This window comes from Ciona intestinalis, chromosome 5 (genome assembly GCF_000224145.3).
Source record: "Ciona intestinalis chromosome 5, KH, whole genome shotgun sequence".
In the NCBI taxonomy this organism is placed as follows: domain Eukaryota; kingdom Metazoa; phylum Chordata; class Ascidiacea; order Phlebobranchia; family Cionidae; genus Ciona; species Ciona intestinalis.
In genome coordinates this window covers 2,997,667-3,015,762 of record NC_020170.2, presented here as the reverse complement: position 1 = coordinate 3,015,762, position 18,096 = coordinate 2,997,667, and the positions used below count along the sequence as shown (strand labels likewise).

Here is an 18,096-nt window from a genome sequence, read left to right as displayed (position 1 = left end):
CGACAGTTTGTTTGCCACTTTTAAATATTTTGTTATTTTGAATTTCGAGTAAATTACATAAAAAAAACGATGTTTTTGCCTCCTCGGGCCAATTCTGACAGAATAACGCGTCCGTTTCTGGAGATGGGGCGAGGAAACACTGTTTGAAGTTAATAAACAAAACCGTAAAGTTTAGACAATCGTCTTGGTCTGTTTAATATCTGACATCCGTACGTTTTAATTAATTACAAATATTCAATGTCAAGTTTGTAACATATGGATAATGATGTTTTACGTTGTCTCGTTGGTAAAAAGATTCCAGCCTTTACTGTCATTCACTAAGAGAAATAGTTTTAAGCTCTTTCTTCACGCATAACACAATCTTATTTATTCAACATGTGTCTGTTTTTAATGAATATTTTACGCAGCGTCTAAAGCAGTATAACTGAACTTACTGAAGTATGACTCTTTATTACTCTTTCGTTACGAAGAGTGCTGATGCTACTACAAATCATCATTGTCAATTAAATATTATGAATGTTTTTAATATCAATTTATTTTGCAAGTTGAATAATTTAATACCAAGAATCCTGCGTGCAAATTCAGTTCTCAAAAGCAAATAGATTTCAATGAATGACCTTCGATTTGCATGGTTGGATTTGGTAACTAGATCCCATAGCTAGTACGTTTCTTGAGCCTATACACTCATGTATATAGGCTTACGTGTTGCATTTTTTAAACTTCTTTTTATGTGATTGCTTGTTTTAGAAGTTTTACAATCGTTAATAAAAATATTAAGTATGTTTGTTAAAATTATATAACTTTGTTTTATACGTTTCTTCTAAGTCGCATGGGATCTAAATGAACAACAACCCAGCTGACAACATTTGTTGCAATTTCCAAATTCTACGTACCTAAAGTGGTAAACAGACTAAAAACAGTAATAAATAGGCTAACTAAAGCACGAATTGAACAATTTTGGTGAAATTGGCAATTAAACGTGCATCTGTAACAGTTATTTATTAGATGCTGAAATTCCCACAGAGTATTTTCATACTTTGAATTTATTTTTCAGAAACGTTGCTTAACTTATTTATTATCATTATGTTCCGTCTTGCACGAACTGCTAACCTTACCTGGAGGGTTTCAGCTCCTCGTATGTCACGAGCTATGAGTGATGAGGGGGCAATAAGACAAGAAGGTGGAAAACTTGCCAAAAAAGCTGCAGCAGATGAAAACCAATATGTTCGGCAATTAGAAGCTGAGCAATTGAAGGCATTGCGCAAACATCATCTTGAAGAGATTGAGGAGCACAAGCAAGTGATTGAAAGACTACAAAGTCGCATCAAACAGCATGAAGAAAAGCTTCAACAAATTAAACCACCTGTTACGAAATAAAAAATGACCAAAATTGTTTTCTGGGCGCTTCATGATGCAAAATAAACTCTTTTGAGGAAAAAGTTCACCTAATTAAAATGTTCAAATAATTTTATAATAAAGTCTACAACTACTGTGTTACAAAAATGTATTTACATACAGATACATATTCCGTATTCCGAACTGTTTTGTTTTGTTCTAACAAATGTTTGATGAAAGTTTGAAATAAAATGTTGATAGTTTCAACTTTCTATGTTGTGTCATATATCTGTAGAGTAACTAGCTGCATAGTATTGGTTAATAGTTTTAGCAACTGGTCCATTGGTAACACCAATACAGTGTTTCATTTTAATCAAGTTTGCTGATGTGCCAACCTTGGAAGTCAATACTAAAGGTATTTGCAGAAGCGGAAGAGCAGTGGAATGGTTAACGCTGCATGTAACTGCCGTGTAAGCGTGTTGGGTATCTGAATAACTTGACTAAAAGGTCGGGATTATCTGAAGAACATTATTCTAATAATATGGCCTAGATATTGCGTCTCACGGAGTATCGTGGTCGTGCATAAACCGTGGGACTATGTACCATTAAATTCGTGTAACGGACGGGTGTCTTGTTATTACTTACCCCGGAATCAAATAGAGACAGACGCTAAGACGAAGTCTATTTGGCAGACGGCTATGTCTGTATCATAAACCCCCCAAAAAATAAGATCTGATGGTTGCCACGTTAGTCAAAGCGAAGGAGCAATTTCAAGTCAGAATGCTTATAGTTCCCTGTTAGTGTATCCTATTTACGGGATTTGAATGTACGGAGTCACTAGATTACAGACATTAATACACAGCCACAGGCCCACAATTTTATTTAGGCGGACAGCGATTGCGTCAACGTGTTAACGCCGACACAATCTGAGATTGCAAACATTTCCGTGTTTCGTCGATTTTATGAACTTTTACACATTCAATGAGTCACTGCGCCGTTACAATTAAATACAAAGTGTCTGCCAAATGCTACAAAGTATAGACATTACAATGCAAATAAAGTTCGCCTCACAGTCGGTTAAACGTTTGTTTGCATGCTAATGCACAATGCATGGCAAAACCCAGCGATGTCCAGCAATGGGCGTCTGGCGTATGCTGCCTGAATAGAAAGTTTTATAGCTCGCGATCACTGTAGCAGCAACTGCGGGCATACAGCGTGACACCCCTACTGCACGTGGTTATTTATTTCACCTTGATTTATTGATATTAAGACAAGGAGGAGCAACAAACCTAACCAATAACGTATAAGTATCATTATAAAACAGACATTTGTCAAAAAATATTAAAATTTAAAATCTGGTTAGTTTATTTGTAGAATAACAAGCATGTTTTTTTAATTTTTCATACACACTATAACAGTCAGTAATCTGATATATATGTTTAAAATTGTTTTGTTTGCATTTATCAGCAATATTAGGTGACTTGAATAACTTAAAGTAAAAGTGTACTCTGGTTAAAGGGTGCAGCCAATCAAACTGCAACATATTAACACAATGCACATTACACATCATTGTTTCAGAAATTAAAAACACATAGTATGGGTAAAGTAACACACAATCATGTTATCCATTGAACAGTGCAATTTTTATTTTCTCATTTAATTTTTTGATCCATCAAACAATGGTCCATCTAAACAATGGTGTCGTCACATAATTTTACACTATCTGTCATAAAATCACACCCTAACCATGAAATTGCTTAATAATTCAACCTGTTTTTATTCAGATCCAAATTTGCAAGATTTAACAACAAACACAATAATTTTTCACTTAATTGGGTTTTAAACTTTTTTTAAAGAAATAATAAAATGTCAAAGGTTTGTAGTTTTGGCAATTGTGTACCAAATTGATATTAATTTATTTTGTTTTAGGTCAGTTTAGTTGGAAAAACTGCCTTGATCACAGGTAAACGTGTATTTAACATTAGCAACTAGAATGGCTTCACGCTGCTACGACTGTGAGTGTATGTGTCCAGTGTTCTCGGGCAAGACACTTCACGACAATTACTCCAACATTAAATTGTTAGCCATACAAAAAAATAAAAAAATGCTCAAAATAAATAATCACCTACAAAGGAAGATAAATGTTAACTTGTAATTGGGTACGGGGTGAATGAAACAAATACATAACTTCATTTATACTTATCACTTATTAACTGTTATTCATACATAAACACTTTGGTTTACTATCTGTGTTATCTAGGTGCGAGTTCAGGTATTGGTCGGGCAACAAGCATTTTGTTTTCTAAACTTGGTGCTAACCTAACTCTGTGTGGCAGAAACGAAGAATCTTTACAAAACACAGCAGATCAATGCAAACTCAACAATGTTAAAGTAATGTTTCATTATTTATAATTGTCAATGTTTTTATTTTGACAGTAATGAGTATAAAGTTTGGCACTTTTTAAGAATAAATATCTACAAAAACTTTTTGGTTAACTGTATTTCCATTTAAAAAGTCAAATTTTATATATTTCTTTGTCGAATATGTTTTATAGATATTCAAAAAAATGTTTTTTTTAGGTTACAATTAAGTTATAGTCGTTTAAACTTTTTGGTATTTATATTTTTACTGAAAATAGGTCTTAATTTTTATATTTCTGTTTCAAATAGGTTTAATAGATTCTAAAAATTGTTCTGTTCCAGGTTACTACTATCAGTGGGGATCTTGCAGAGAGCAAAGCTATTGAAGAGACAATACAACACTGTATGGATTTTCATAATAAATTAGACGTTTTAGTTAACAATGCTGGTATCATCGCACTAGGCACTTTAGAAACAATTTCTATGGAAGAATTTGATCATATGTTAAATGTGAATTTCAGGTATACATAATTTTACAATAAATGCTTGCTTGCAAATTGCAATAGATTTTAGCATCATAAATTTGTGTATTATATTTTAATATATTAAGTTGGGGTAATATGGTCTATGTTCTCTTGATGTTTTATCGCCCCCTTGGTAGTAAACAAAGAATATTTTTTAAATATATAAGCATATGCTTACCACTCTAAAAGAGAGTTGTTAATTAAAAACACAACTACAAAAAAGTTAAAAAATAATTATAAACATAAGAAAATTCTAACTGTATCCATTTTACCCTACAGTACTACGAAGTAAAACAAAAATATCTTTATATACAATCAATGCCAAACTAATATTTCTGCAAACTGGTTGCTTTACAGATCTGTATTCCAACTTTCAAAACTTGCTTTACCAAACTTAATCAAGAGCAAGGGAAACATTATCAATGTATCAAGTGTAAATGGATTAAGATCGGTAACTAAGCTGTTTGTTACTTTGTTTTATGGTTGATAATGAAGGAAAAAAACTAGTTAAGTAGTCACCGGTAATGAGTTATCCCCAAAGTATACAACTTGTGGGTAATTGTTTTTGTGTTTTTTCCTAATTGTCTGGACATTCCATTAGTGCTTACTACGTTCCTCAGTATGTGAACCTTTTCTTGTTTTTTTTTAGTATATAAATATATTTGCTTGTTCCAGTTTCCTGGTAGTTTAAGTTACGGAGTCTCCAAAGCAGCTTTGGATCAGTTCACCAGATGTACAGCACTTGGTAAGTGGTTTTTAAAACGACTATGTTCATGTAGTGTAGTGGGGTGAGGGAAGATGGGACACCTTTTTATTCTACTTTTTTGTCTTATTTGAAAGTAGCCAAGGAACATTCAAGGAATTAGAAAATCGTATCTTCAAGGGTGTCACGGCTGCCATAGAGAGTTGTTAATTGCTTAAAACATGATCAGAATATTTGGATATTATGTGCTAAAAGTGTTCCGTCTTCCCCCACCCTATTATGTTAAAGTATTATATATCTGCATGCTAGAGTATTGTTTAAATGTCACCATTATTTTGTACTTTAAACACAATACTACTTTGCACTCAATACACTGTACAATATCCTACACTATGTAGTTTTAAAGTCTATATATATAAGCATGCTAGCTTAGCCTACTGTTTAAACATAACTATTATTGTGTAATATACTAAAAATAGTCAGAAATGAAATGAGTTTGGTATTCAATGTCAGTTCAAAATCAAAAAAATAATATCTATATTGTGTAACGTCAAAACTAGTTGTTTTAAACTGTTTGTAGCCTTGACCATATTTTCAAAACCAGTATAGGTAAGCAAACTTAAAAAAGCAGGTTTTGTCCTGGCTTAACAAAAAACTTCGCATATTTTATGACTCTCGTATAAATTGTGCTTCTCTGTTAAAAAATCTCTGGTTTAAATTTATTAAAGTATCTCCGTTTTAAATTAACCATCTAAAAAAAAGCCAATTGCTCCCACATTAGGCGATAAACTGACAATTCTTACTAGAGATATCTTTTGTAGGCCAGGATAAACCTTATTTTCTAAAATTATACTTGCCTATATTGTTTTTTAATTGTAAACTTTTAATTTACCAAAGCTCTCATTTGCTGAGCCTGTTCAAAATTTTTTTTGATACCAAGTTGGTAGTAAAACCGTTCATTTTGTAAAATATTTTGAGTTCTTTATGTCTAAGTCAAAGTTTTGTATTCAGATTATGCCCCAATGAAAGTCAGAGTAAATGCAGTGAAGTAAGTTATACAATGTTTTAAAAGTTTTGAGCGGAATTTTTATTTGCATTTATTTGTACCACAGTCCTGGTGTTGTTATCACAGAACTGCAGAAACGAGGGGGTTTAGATGATGCAGCGTATGCAGCGGTACGTATGGTATTTTATGCAGGAATTCAGGATTATTTATTGGGCAGAATGGGCATTAGAACGTATAATATTTGCCCGCTAGACGGCGGTAACGAGTTGTACGTCGTTTTCACCTTGTCCTAATTTCAGAATAAAAAGCATGACATTTGTTTTACAATTTGATTTACTCCAAAAATTCCTTTATGTTTTTGTTAGGATCTTGCTTGGAAAGTTACTATACAGTATGTTGTATTTACACTTTTTCGTTTAGTTTCTGGAAAAATCTAAAACAACGCATGCGCTGGGGCGGCCAGGCCACTCAGACGAAGTTAGCGAAGCTATTGCTTTCCTTGCTTCAGATGCAGCTTCGTTTATAACTGGTGTAACTCTGCCAGTGGACGGTGGGAGACATGCTATGTGCCCAAGATAAAAGTGTATCGGTGTTTCTGTAATAATATACCTGTTTCTGTAATGATATATACAGTAGGGTTGGGAAAGATGGGACACCTACTCATTCAATTTTCTCGTCCTATTTGGAAGTAAACAAAAAATTCAAACAATTCAAAGCCGTATCTTGTTAATTGTTTAAAATACAATCAGGATATTTGTATATTATCTGCTAAAGGTGTCCCATCTTTCTCCACCTTGCTATACCTATTTCTGTAATTCTAGTGAATTTCTAGTGGGGTGAGATAAGATTTTTTATTATTTATATTCATTTTATTATGTGGATTGATTTGGTAGCAAACAAAGAGTGTTGTTAATTGTTTAAACACGATCGGGAAATATGGGATTTATAGATGTTTACGATATCCCATTTTACCCTACAAAACATTAGTCGCGTCAAAATTATCACGGACAAAGTAGTTCTTGGAAAATAGTTGTACAAACTGCTTGTCAACTTTAAAAAACCTTTTTATTTAATTAAAGCTTCAATGTTTGAAAATACAATTTTCAACGACGGGAAAAGGGTTTTTATTCAGCGGTCTTACTTGTGTTATTGTGTTGGAATTCTTTGCTAGCGTGGTTAATTATATTGGAATTTGAATCTTGCGATGAACAACAATATATGGAATCTGAATGGATTTCTAGCCCCGGATAAATTGCCTGAATACCTATCAAAAGTTCCGCATGTTTCTCTCTTTGTTATAAGTGCCTGCGTGATGGAAAAACTAATTCGACCGTAATTTTAATTAGCGACTTTAGAAGATTATGTAGCGTAAAATAATGGCTAGGTGTAGAATACTAATAACAAAGATTTGAATTTTACACCAAGTCTACAAAGTTTCATTTGCAATATAACCGAAAGCGGTAACTGTATTTTGTATTTTTAGTGAGAGAAAAAAACGTCCCAACACGCATAGAAGGTGTGTTTTTCACGGTAAAATAAGCACGAACAGCTGAGGCAAAAGTTTCGCTTGGTTACATGTGGCTGACCATCATTACATTGCTAGCTTAACCGTAGCCGAGTAGCGAGAACAGCTATAAATAGTAGTCAGATAAGCCCATACTTTTCAGTACGATTCCAGCTTTTAGAAAAGAAGCGCCAGTTAGCTTACATAGCATTTTGAACTCTTGGCTATACTGCTATATGATTCAAACGTTTAAATTTTGCTTGGTTTTCCGACTTTCCCCCAATTAGTTGTTTATGCACTCCTTTGTCTGGATCACGTCAACTGTTTCTACGTCATCGTACGCATGGCAGGCGACGCATAGTAAAACAGCAGCTCATAGAGTCAGTACGAAAAACAGACATAGTTATAAAGAAAAATGAATAGGCTAAAACAAAACAGTTCTTGCGGAAGTTTTGGTCACACGCTATTTTGGTGTGCTACTTATTCGAGAACACGCCGAACAATGCAAGCTTTTGTCGACAGGTATAAAATATCACGGGTTAACTAGCGAGAAATTTTTTTATATAGAAACGTCGGATTAATTATTTTTTGATTAACTGCCCATGGCATAAATAAATTATTCATTATTTTAACTGAATAAAGTATTGATTCGGAAGTAGTACACTGCGTCATTTGAGCGTCGATATCTCTTTCTACTTCGTAGAATATAGAAGGTCTGTGATTCTTTTTAAAACGTTGCATATGTTCAGTGTACAAGGGTGCTGTACGTTGCAATTGTTGCTTGTAGTTACGTTTAAGCGACTGACAACGCGGACCTATTTATAGATGACGATATTATTACAGCATTCAAATGACTGTACCTTTGGTATGACAGTACATGCTTTGCGTAGACGCTCTTTGAATAAGTCAAATATATAGTAGGGTGGGGGGAGATGGGACACCTTATCATTCGATTTTCTCGTTAAATTTGGTAGTAAACAAAGTACATTTAAAGAATTACAAAACCGTATCCTCACGACTCTCTTAAACCACTGTTAATTATTGAAAACATGAACACGATATTTGGATATTATGTGCTAAAGGTGTCCCATCTTTCCCCACCCTACTATACATTAAGTATATGCATATAGCGACTATTTAACAGTGTTTTTGATTCTGTATTGTTGAGGTATATGACAGAGGGAAAATGCAAGACTTTTGGCCTTGGTTTTATGCAGCATGTCGGAAATTGGCCTTTGACTATGCGGGTGCACTATGAACCGCGTCAACAGTTCAAGCTGCTTTATAAAGTGGCATATAGCCGTCATTGTCGCAAAGATATATTGCAGCCGTCTGTCGAGCTCTTTAGTATGTAAACATGTATGGCGGCTCGTTATGCGTTTTGTTCGAATCAGATAAATACAGAAGTCACACCAGCGAAAGAGAGAGAAAATGTTAAATGCTTTAATGCTAGTTATATACATGCGTAGCATCATAGTTTTATAAGTATTTTGGTTACATGAACGAAAGTCAAAACCTGATCGTGTTTAAAACAATTAACAACGGCTCATGGGGAGTCGTAAGGATACGATTTTTTATAATTCTTTGAGTGTGCTTTGTTTACTACTAAATAAGACGAGAAAGTAGAATGCAAATGTGTCCCATCTTTCCCACCCTACTATACATCAGCTGGTGATCGAGGCAGTCGATATGCTTTCAAACCACAACAGTGATCTCATTACCCGTATTTCCCAAAGGGCTACTTTTCAATGTTTACAGTTACACTATACAGTCCAAGCAAGTTGCGAATTTTGTTCCAAATTTTTTTTATCGGTAAAGTCAGTCAGAAAACCCGCGGAGCTGCCGGTTTAGAAAGCAGTTAATCTTGAAATGTAAGTTAACCTGGCCTCGGGCATCACAGAGTCTGTTTTTCAATTTATTCCGAGAGAAAGCAGACAATTTCAGGCCGTGTAGTTCGATAGTATTACTATTAAAGCATGTAATTTAATATTTTGCGCTGTGATGTATGTATCAAATTCTTATTATTTTGGATACTTTTCATTGTATTTGAAGTCAAAGTGCATGATTAGAGTAATACCTGGAAAGGAACGATGTATCTGACAGCTCTAATTTTACCGTTTTAATTGCATAGTGATACCACAGTCCACAGTGGGTATGAGCACACATAGGTTACTTGCGGTTTGATACCAAGTACTCTGCAGTATCTCTCTCGAGTGATATATTTGGCAAATGAGTTAATGTTTCACCTTTCAAGATGATGTCCAAACTGAAACGAAATAAATCAGAGATAGCGCGTGAACCAGCACCGTTGAGGGGAATGCCAGCGTTAAAGCAAATGAGATCTTCACAGAGAACCGAGGCCTTATGGCCGAAATTAGACCCTACGATCTCACACCCGTCTCTCAGCGGTGAGTAATATCAGATTTTATTACATTTAACTTTGAATGAGTATTTTGTCTAGTGAGTAATACCAGACTTTATTATTAAATATATATTAGGGTGGAGAAAGATGGGACACTTTTTAATTCCATTTTTCGTCCCATTTGGTAGCTAAACAAAGAACATTCAAAGAATTATAAAACTGTATCCTCCCAACTCCCATAGCCCATTGTTTATTCTTTAAAACAAGATCAGAATATTTAGACTCCATGTGATAAAGATGTCTCGTCTTCCCCTACAGTATTCTAACCTTCAATACCTATTTTGTCGATTGTGGTTACCGAAATGTAATACTATTCGCCGATGTCCCATTGTCACCACCCCGCTGTGTGTTGTTACAACCGAGCTATTGTGTGCTTGCGTAAAGAAATCAAAAGCTTTGTGGCCTTAATTCTATCTTTACTTTGCTACAAGTTACTTCAGAACATAGCAAGATAAAGGATGCGTTTAACATTTGCAAAAGTTTATTTTGATACTGTATCTGTATTTATTTGTTTTTATTTAAGTATTAGGTCAGTGGCAGGGGATCATATTCTAATGCAATTTAATGATTTAAGTGCATTTTAACTCGTAAATGATTTTAAACACATGTTAATGGAAAATCTAAACTTTGGTTAAGTAATGTTCCAAGTGTTTTATATATTGCTAAGTTCCAAAATTCTACATAACTGCAAAGTAGTGTCGTGTAAATTTTGGGTGGAAATAAAAGCTCGCTGTGCCAATATTTGTGTATAAGCTGCCGTCACTCAGGAATGTAATTTATTATCTGACGAAACTCCACGCTTAATATAAACTTATATAGTAGGGTGGGTAGGATAGAACATGTTTTCATTCTCTTTTCTCGCCCCATTTGGCAGTAAACAAAGAATTTCACAGAACTATATAACCGCAACGGTACGACGTTGGAAGATTGTTGTTAATTGATAAATACACGATCACTGTATATGGGTTTTATGTACTATCGGTACCCATCTTACTCCACAGTACTATATGACGGTTTATTTTCATTTTCAGAGTTTGACCGAACTGGTATACGTTCTAATGGACAGGAAATGAAATACATAGGCCCACCGCCAAGCGCCCCGAAACAGGTAAACACTTGAACTTGTGTTTCGGCTGATCTGACAGCAATGTTGTTACGCTTGGACTTGACTTTACGCTCCAAATACCTTGTATATGTACTCCGTGTTTATTAAAATTCAACAAAAGGTACCTACATGATTAAATATCAAAGAGTGTTTGATAATAAATACGCCTTCCATGTTTTGCTAAAATAAGGTTTATATTTTTTGCAGCAATCGGACTGTTCTTTAATCGTGTGAACATTTTTCCTTGTTTTTGACAAGAACATGTGGTGTATAATAGTATACATATGACCGTGCTATAGATTATGCAATTATATTAATTGTATTAGGTTAGGGCAAGACGGGTCGTGTTTTTATTCTCTTTCTTCGACCATTTTGAACAAAGAATATTTATAGAATTATATAAACCCCCCCCCCGACTCTAAAGAACGTTCGTAATTGCTTAGATTGCTTACCCTGCAATACTATTTGTACTTTTTCGTTTTCGTTTTCGACTTTTTTCAAGCTGCAATTGCCTTTAAAAAATCTTAAACTAAATTATCAGACTACCAATCACGCCCGAGCTTCAACAGCCCCAAACATGAATGTAAACAAGATGCACAAGATAACCAACGGAGTCCAAAAATCCAACGGACACGCCATTCAAGTTGAACATACAAACAATGGATCGTTTAAAAACGGAAGGAAAGCGAAAACAAACGGTTTGTTCGTATACGTATTTGATCAATCTAGCCAATCTCTGAATGTGTGTGTCGTTTGTTTGCTTGTACATACCGCGTGTTCGGGGTATTGGCCATTTTTCTCCTCTTGTCACAAGTATGTTGAGGAGTGATGGGACGCCTTTTCATTTTATTTTCTTGACCTATTTGGTGGTAAACAAACAAAATTCAAGGATTTAAAACTGTATTCTCATTTTTTGGATATTAAATATTTGGATATTATGTGCTAAAGGTGTCCCTTCTACCCCCACCCTACTATATATAGGATGGAATCCACGGTATTCTGAGTTTTCATTCTGATATTCCAGTTTCGTTTTAGTAATATCCAGTGTCGAAATTCCTAGAACAAGCCGTTTATGTTTGTATTAATATTACAATTCATGGAATTTTGATTTAGTATAAATTGAAAGCGAGGATTTCCAGATGACTTGTTTAAACATTCGGTGCCTTAATCACACAATGCATATATATAGGCTATATATATATATATAGCAGGGTGGGGGAAGATGGGACACTTTTTCATTCTGTTTTCTCGTCCCATTTGGTAGTAAACAAAGAAAATTCAAAGAATTATAAAACCGTATCCTCACGACTCCTGTAGACCGTTGTTAATTATTTAAAACAAGATCAGGATATTTGGATATTATGTGCTAAAGGTGTCCCATCTTCCCCCACCCTACTATATATAGTATTTGCACTGGTATTACATACATGCTCAAATAAAGAAACAATCACAGTCAAATAGATATAACTTTAAATAACACTGTCTATAGACTCTATAATATATACTAGGCTGGGGTAACATGGTACACTTTTCATTCTCTTTGCTCCTGCAATTTGACGGTAAAATAGTATTTACAGAATTATATGACCAAAGCCCCTGAAAAAGGCATTTTTAATTGTTAAAAACATAATCAGGAAATATGGGATATATATATACTAAACGTATCCATCTTACACCATAGTACTATACTAAAAACCCGAAACCAAAGTATAAAACACCCAATTTAAAATACTGGATAACAAGACGGACACCTAAACCAAAACCCCAGCTGTTTCTCACGCCTACATTTTGATCGTAAATATTTTCCTATAAATGTACAGGCAAGGACCAGCTTTCTTCCAAGTCGTCGGAGTCGAGCACCGATTCGTCAAAAAGCAGGACAACTAGCAATAACATTGGTCGAGGGTTACTCTCTGTGAAGAAAGAAAGACAGGTATTATAACGTAATAAACTAGCACTGTACTGGCGGTGATTCATATATTGCCCTGTTTGAAATGCGTATATTGTGACGTAACAATGGAGATTTATTGTACTGTTTGGGTGTTAGAATACAACCGGTACAGAGTTCAGTGTCGTGCTCATATAACTGTTGCCACGATACTGTATAGTGTGTACGTTTCTGTATAGTAAACGATGACTTTGAGTATTTTTATTCAATGTGTATATAGCAAGTTATTGTATTGTTAGCACGGATCTAAACTTGTTAAGAAATTTTGCTACAATTATATAACTTTAAACAGACTAAAAACATACTTTCGTGCTTAAAGTAGGTTGGGGTAAGATGGTCCATGTTTTGCTGTTTTTTTTATTCCATACAGAAATAAACAAATGACAACATAGAATAATATACCTGTATCATCACGACTTTAAAAGAGCGTTGGTAATAGTTCAAAACACAATCAGAAAATATGGAATATAGGTGCTAATAGTATCCCATTTTACCCCACAGTACTGTACCATAATTATAAACATTTCTTTAGCTTTGACTTAATTTCCGCGAATCTGACCCTGATCTGATGTTCATATAGTTGAACGATTCTTGTATATAGTGAAATACAGTAATGATCTGGTGCTACGAAAACGTAGCCAACAAAAATCAAGTCCAACCACTAGTTATTAATAGAGAAATATATTTCGCTTAAATGGCATCGTCAGTCTCTTATTTAAATAGAATTCTTTAGCTATGTTATAAAGTTACGTTCTATGTCGCAGGCGAGTCGGGATATGCACGTAACTTCAAGCATGAGAGCACTGACGCCGAAGGAACGTGAATCAATTCGTTTCTTAGACGACGTACTTAAGCTGGACGACGAATGGCAAATTAGGTAATTAAGTAAATTCATCTGTTTTGTTCGAGGGCAGAGCGAAAACAGTCAGGCATGTGAATATACACATAGAAGGAGCCGTTTGTTTAGTGGGTGTATGGGTAATGAAACGGAAAAATTGAGGTTACGCTTTAAATCATATGCAAAACTTTAGTTGGGGCTTTGAAAAGCATACTAAGTTAAAAAATATTACTAATTTGTAAATTTGATAAGTGCCGTTTTATTCATAGAAACATTGAACTGGCATAGCGTTAATGCAAGCGTGTTTAAAATCCTTTTGAATCAATGAATAAAATATGTGACTATTTTTCATTGCGTGACGGGCAACAAAAGTCGGTATTATAACAAGAGAACTGTTCTGTTTCATACACCTCGGTTTCACTTATAAGTTAACACATATGTAACTTATAGTAGACAATTGTTTTCTGATGTAAATTAAACTGAAGTAATTACAAGGTAGTGTATAAAAAAAAACAAGAAAAAGATCCATATCGCTATATAGTGTCTGATCTATTCAAATTCAATCTCTTAAAAAGGCCATTAACCTTTTTCGTGATATTAAAAGTACTACCAACTCGTACGCAAATCTCCGTAACAGTGCAAATGGAAATCCCGTGGGAGCTATTTTTATCTGAAGGTAAAACTAAAATCACCGAAGCGAACCAATGTTGAATTAGCAAAAATTCTATTGACGTTTTGTTAGGGTGTTTATATGAAATGATATAGAATAAAAATTCAAACTTTTTATTTAAATCCAACATTATGCAGTCGATTTGCTGTATATTCGAATTACCCAGACTTATAGTTATTTTATTCAAAATGATTTTAAAAGATGATGTAGTAAAATGGGACATGTTTGCACTCTCTTTTCTCGTTACATTTGGTAGTACACAAAGAATTTTTAAAGTTATATAAGCGTATAGCGCCGCGACTTTCATAGACTGTTGTTAATTGTTTAAAACACGATCAGGATATTTAAAAACTATGTGCTAAAGGTGCCGTCTCCACTACCCTACTATATATAGCTTCAGACATAATGTGCATGAATGTAAATACATGCTGTAAATAATTTAATAATTTCCCGGATTTGACTAAACATAAGTCGACCAGCAGGTCATCGTCTAATACCATCTCACCTGATGCTGGTCAGCGTGACCTAATTATTTGACATAAATAATTAACATGGATTTTCTTTGTTCACACGTCCTCGTATTGACAGTGGTATATGGATGACAGATAATTTGCACAACTCATTAGTAGCCACTGAGTTAAAGCAACTACTCTTGAGTGTCCTGCCAAAGTACGCATGCCGAATGATATAGGGGCGTCGAGACCCGAACCCGTATCCTTTAAAACAGGCGCGCTAACCACTCCGTTGCTTAGTTTCCTATATTTAGATAAATTTCTGAAAAAAACTAAATTTACATAATCCCCCCCAAAAATAGCACCAGTGGTCCAGCAACATGACTGTCACTGTCAAGGATTAAAAAAAGGAGTTTTTTTTCGGGAAGATGGGGCATCTTTTCATTCTATTTTCTCGTCCCATTTGCTATAGTAACCAAAAAATAATTAAAAAATTATAAAACCGTATCCTCACGACTCCCTTATACCGTTGTTAATTGTTTAAAACACATAAAATTATTTGGATATTATGTGCTAAAGGTATTCCGTCTTCCCCTACCTTACTATAATAATCATTATTTAAACTTTACAGTAGCGAGGGTGAAGACGACAAAGTGTTTGAAGAAACCTCCACGTCATCAACTTCTACTCTCGGAACAAATGAAGATGAAAGCGACACAAGTAGTGTTGGGAGCATCATTGATCTCGTTGGAAATCTCTCGGATGTTTGCCTCTCATCTTCCTCCTCCCCTCGATCTTCGGAGCACAGATCATCATTTTCGTCTTCCTTTAAGAGAAACAGCAACAACAACAACAACAACAACAACAACAACGTTGATGTAGGTCTTTACGAAACAATTGATGATACGAAAGTAGAAAAGAAACACACACAGCCGCAAAAGGAGTCTTCAGTAAAATCGATTGACAGAAACGAAAGAGTTGATAACGAACCTGTTTACAGTGTTGTTAATAAACCGAAAAAGACCAAAAAGCAGCCGCCGCCTACTGCACAGAAACCAACAAAACATCAAACTAGTTCACAAAATGAAAACCAGGATTTACATCAAGGTTCTTATGAAGATAAACCAACCGCAAAAAGTAGCAGAGAGTTTTGGAATAATATTAACCGAGACAGCGACGGACAAGATTCACCAAAATTTCAGGAGAGCAAGACCAAAGTAAATGTCTTGCCTACATCTCCGGTAAAGCCAATTAAACTGCGCCATGTTGAAAGTCCTGGCGAAACGCGACCCAAAAACTTTGTAGTGGATCCGCATAAACAGAAATCGGCACCACCAGTTGCAGAAAAACAGAAAAAGCCAAAAAACAAAATCAATCGCTTTCCCGATTCAAACAATTCAAATATTGATAACCTCGGCTTAAAATTGGACAATTCTGGTAACTTAACTGGCCGTGATCCAGCCAGCGCTGTCATAATTCCTGGCAGCGATCCGGGAAGCCACCCGCGGGACTTGAACCATGAACCCATGATTGCTGTTCCGAGACAGACGACACTGTACAACAACAGTCCCACTAATCCCAATCGGCCATTCGTCGTCACACCGGCCACGCGAGTCATTTCTTGGAGCTAAAGTTTCAAAGAAAGATTGAAATCTCAGACATGAACGGGGAACAGGACACAGCTACTGTCTGTATTACGTCAACAGCTTATTTTACACGAAAAGTTACAAAGATATAAGAACTCTTATTGGCTATTATCAAATCCCTAACGGGCAAATTAATTGAAAGATTAAATGAATCTAAAAGCTGACTTCTCTACACTAATGCTCTTTGGCGCGTGCCATTTTTTTTCCTTATGGAGCTTCCTATAACATGAAAAACAATGTTACACAGAGAAACCGTGGGTCCTTGCTTCTAAGACATGGTGCAAAGAATACGAAAAAACGAACCTCATTACAAATTTCTTCCGCGCCAGTTTCTCATGGTGCTCTTTTACGCCCCTGTGTGTGTTTCTTCCTATTCTATAGCACTTATTTTTTCACAATTCTGCCATTTAAGTTCCAGGTTTAAGCCACGAAAGCCACCTGCAGAATTTGTATTGGCGTCACAAACGTTGTATAATAAACTTACGTGCGGTTTACTGATTTTGATGGTTTAAATGAATGTAAATTATAGTACGGTGGAGAAAGACGGGACACCTTTTTACTCTATTTTCTCGTCCCTTTGGTAGTAAACAAAGAACATTCAAAAATTTATAAAACCGCATCTTCATGACTTCCATAGATCGTTGTTAATTATTTAAAACACGATCAGGATATTTAGATACCATGTGCTAAAGGTGTCGCGTCCCCCCACACTACTATATATAATTGCAGAAAATATTTTTAAATGCGTTGATAAAAAAAAGAACTGATGTTTCTAACTTCCACATAATGATTTTTACAACTGCATAGCTTTGTACTTGCGTTGCTGTGTTGTTTGTATTATTTTAGCTTTCCGCATGTTTCTTAATTGCACCACTCGATGTTTCATTTATGTTTATTTTCGATTTGGAATAAAGTGAATATAACCTAAGCGTAAAAAAACGTATGGTGGATAAAAAAAAACACAAAACATGACAAAATGTCCGAGCCGAGATAATTAGAATGTCTCGAACAAGTGTATGAAACACATTATGTCCAAGTGAGACCTTTAAAACGTTGTAAAAAGTGTTGTCCAAAAAGTATGTTTTTCCCGTAAGACATTTTGTCCCAATAACTTCAAGTGAGACAGTTAAGATGTTAGTGTACTATGATATGTTGTACTATGATCATAGATATGTTTAGGTGAGAGATTTTGCCACAGTAAAACCTTTAAGACGTTTAATACGTTATTGTTTTAGTGATACATTTGTGTCAGAAACATATGCTACCAGGTAAGATATATACATCATGGGCCTGTTTCGCATTACTTACTTACGTCAACCAAACGCCATTATTGGGCACGCGGGGCACTATCGGGCTGTAATATTTTCCATGCGATCCAGTCGGGCGCCTACTTTTACCCAATTGTCCCATGTGTATTGTGTATATGCACTAAAGCATTTTTTGCCTAAGATTTATGATTTTTACTGATTTTCTGTCTAAGATAACAATTATGTTAAGTCTAAACAACGTTTGTGAGTCTTGTATTAACTTTTTTGTAATCGGCTAATAGTCCGAGTAGTCATTGTACTATAGTTGATTACTT

At 34.9% G+C, this 18,096-nt stretch overlaps 3 protein-coding genes across 6 annotated transcripts; all 3 read left to right on the top strand.

Annotated features, from left to right (window-relative positions):
• Nucleotides 1-1,022: 1,022 nt before the first annotated feature.
• Nucleotides 1,023-1,607, top strand: LOC100185859 (ATPase inhibitor B, mitochondrial-like). The gene has a single exon (XM_026834568.1). The coding sequence runs from the start codon at nt 1,084-1,086 to the stop codon at nt 1,375-1,377; it is 294 nt and encodes a 97-aa protein (XP_026690369.1). The 5' UTR covers nt 1,023-1,083; the 3' UTR covers nt 1,378-1,607.
• Nucleotides 1,608-1,705: 98 nt separating this feature from the next.
• On the top strand, nt 1,706-7,144 carry LOC100177165 (3-oxoacyl-[acyl-carrier-protein] reductase FabG-like). Of its 3 annotated transcripts, none has more exons than XM_026834561.1 (9): nt 1,706-1,750; nt 3,265-3,298; nt 3,596-3,726; nt 4,039-4,217; nt 4,578-4,671; nt 4,896-4,965; nt 5,935-5,971; nt 6,036-6,099; nt 6,350-7,144. In XM_026834561.1, exons 1-9 carry the CDS (start codon nt 1,721-1,723, stop codon nt 6,506-6,508), a joined length of 798 nt encoding a protein of 265 aa, XP_026690362.1. In that variant the 5' UTR covers nt 1,706-1,720; the 3' UTR covers nt 6,509-7,144. The 3 variants fall into 3 exon arrangements, with proteins under 3 accessions (XP_026690362.1, XP_026690363.1, XP_026690364.1); XM_026834562.1 differs by lacking the exon at nt 1,706-1,750 and adding an exon at nt 1,764-1,805; XM_026834563.1 differs by lacking the exon at nt 1,706-1,750 and adding an exon at nt 3,115-3,210.
• A 2,396-nt stretch (nt 7,145-9,540) lies between these two features.
• Nucleotides 9,541-17,453, top strand: LOC100181814 (probable serine/threonine-protein kinase DDB_G0282963). 2 transcript variants are annotated; one of them, XM_018812155.2, is made up of 6 exons: nt 9,541-9,841; nt 10,887-10,963; nt 11,502-11,658; nt 12,781-12,893; nt 13,673-13,785; nt 15,503-17,453. In XM_018812155.2, exons 1-6 carry the CDS (start codon nt 9,688-9,690, stop codon nt 16,497-16,499), a joined length of 1,611 nt encoding a protein of 536 aa, XP_018667700.1. In that variant the 5' UTR covers nt 9,541-9,687; the 3' UTR covers nt 16,500-17,453. The 2 variants fall into 2 exon arrangements, with proteins under 2 accessions (XP_018667700.1, XP_002125731.1); XM_002125695.4 differs by having other exon boundaries at nt 15,500-17,453.
• The last annotated feature ends 643 nt before the right edge of the window (nt 17,454-18,096 follow it).

What these genes read in the sequence shown, in the direction of transcription:
- LOC100185859 (XM_026834568.1), top strand. Translation starts at nt 1,084, where the DNA reads ATGTTCCGTCTTGCACGAACTGCTAACCTTACCTGGAGGGTTTCAGCT.
- LOC100177165 (XM_026834561.1), top strand. Translation starts at nt 1,721, where the DNA reads ATGTGCCAACCTTGGAAGTCAATACTAAAG. An exon ending in CTTGGAAGTCAATACTAAAG is followed by an intron (nt 1,751 to 3,264) that starts GTATTTGCAGAA and finishes ATTTTGTTTTAG; the next exon opens with GTCAGTTTAGTTGGAAAAAC. An exon ending in ATGTTAAATGTGAATTTCAG is followed by an intron (nt 4,218 to 4,577) that starts GTATACATAATT and finishes GTTGCTTTACAG; the next exon opens with ATCTGTATTCCAACTTTCAA.
- LOC100181814 (XM_002125695.4), top strand. Translation starts at nt 9,688, where the DNA reads ATGATGTCCAAACTGAAACGAAATAAATCAGAGATAGCGCGTGAACCA. An exon ending in AAGGAAAGCGAAAACAAACG is followed by an intron (nt 11,659 to 12,780) that starts GTTTGTTCGTAT and finishes ATAAATGTACAG; the next exon opens with GCAAGGACCAGCTTTCTTCC. An exon ending in GACGACGAATGGCAAATTAG is followed by an intron (nt 13,786 to 15,499) that starts GTAATTAAGTAA and finishes TAAACTTTACAG; the next exon opens with TAGCGAGGGTGAAGACGACA.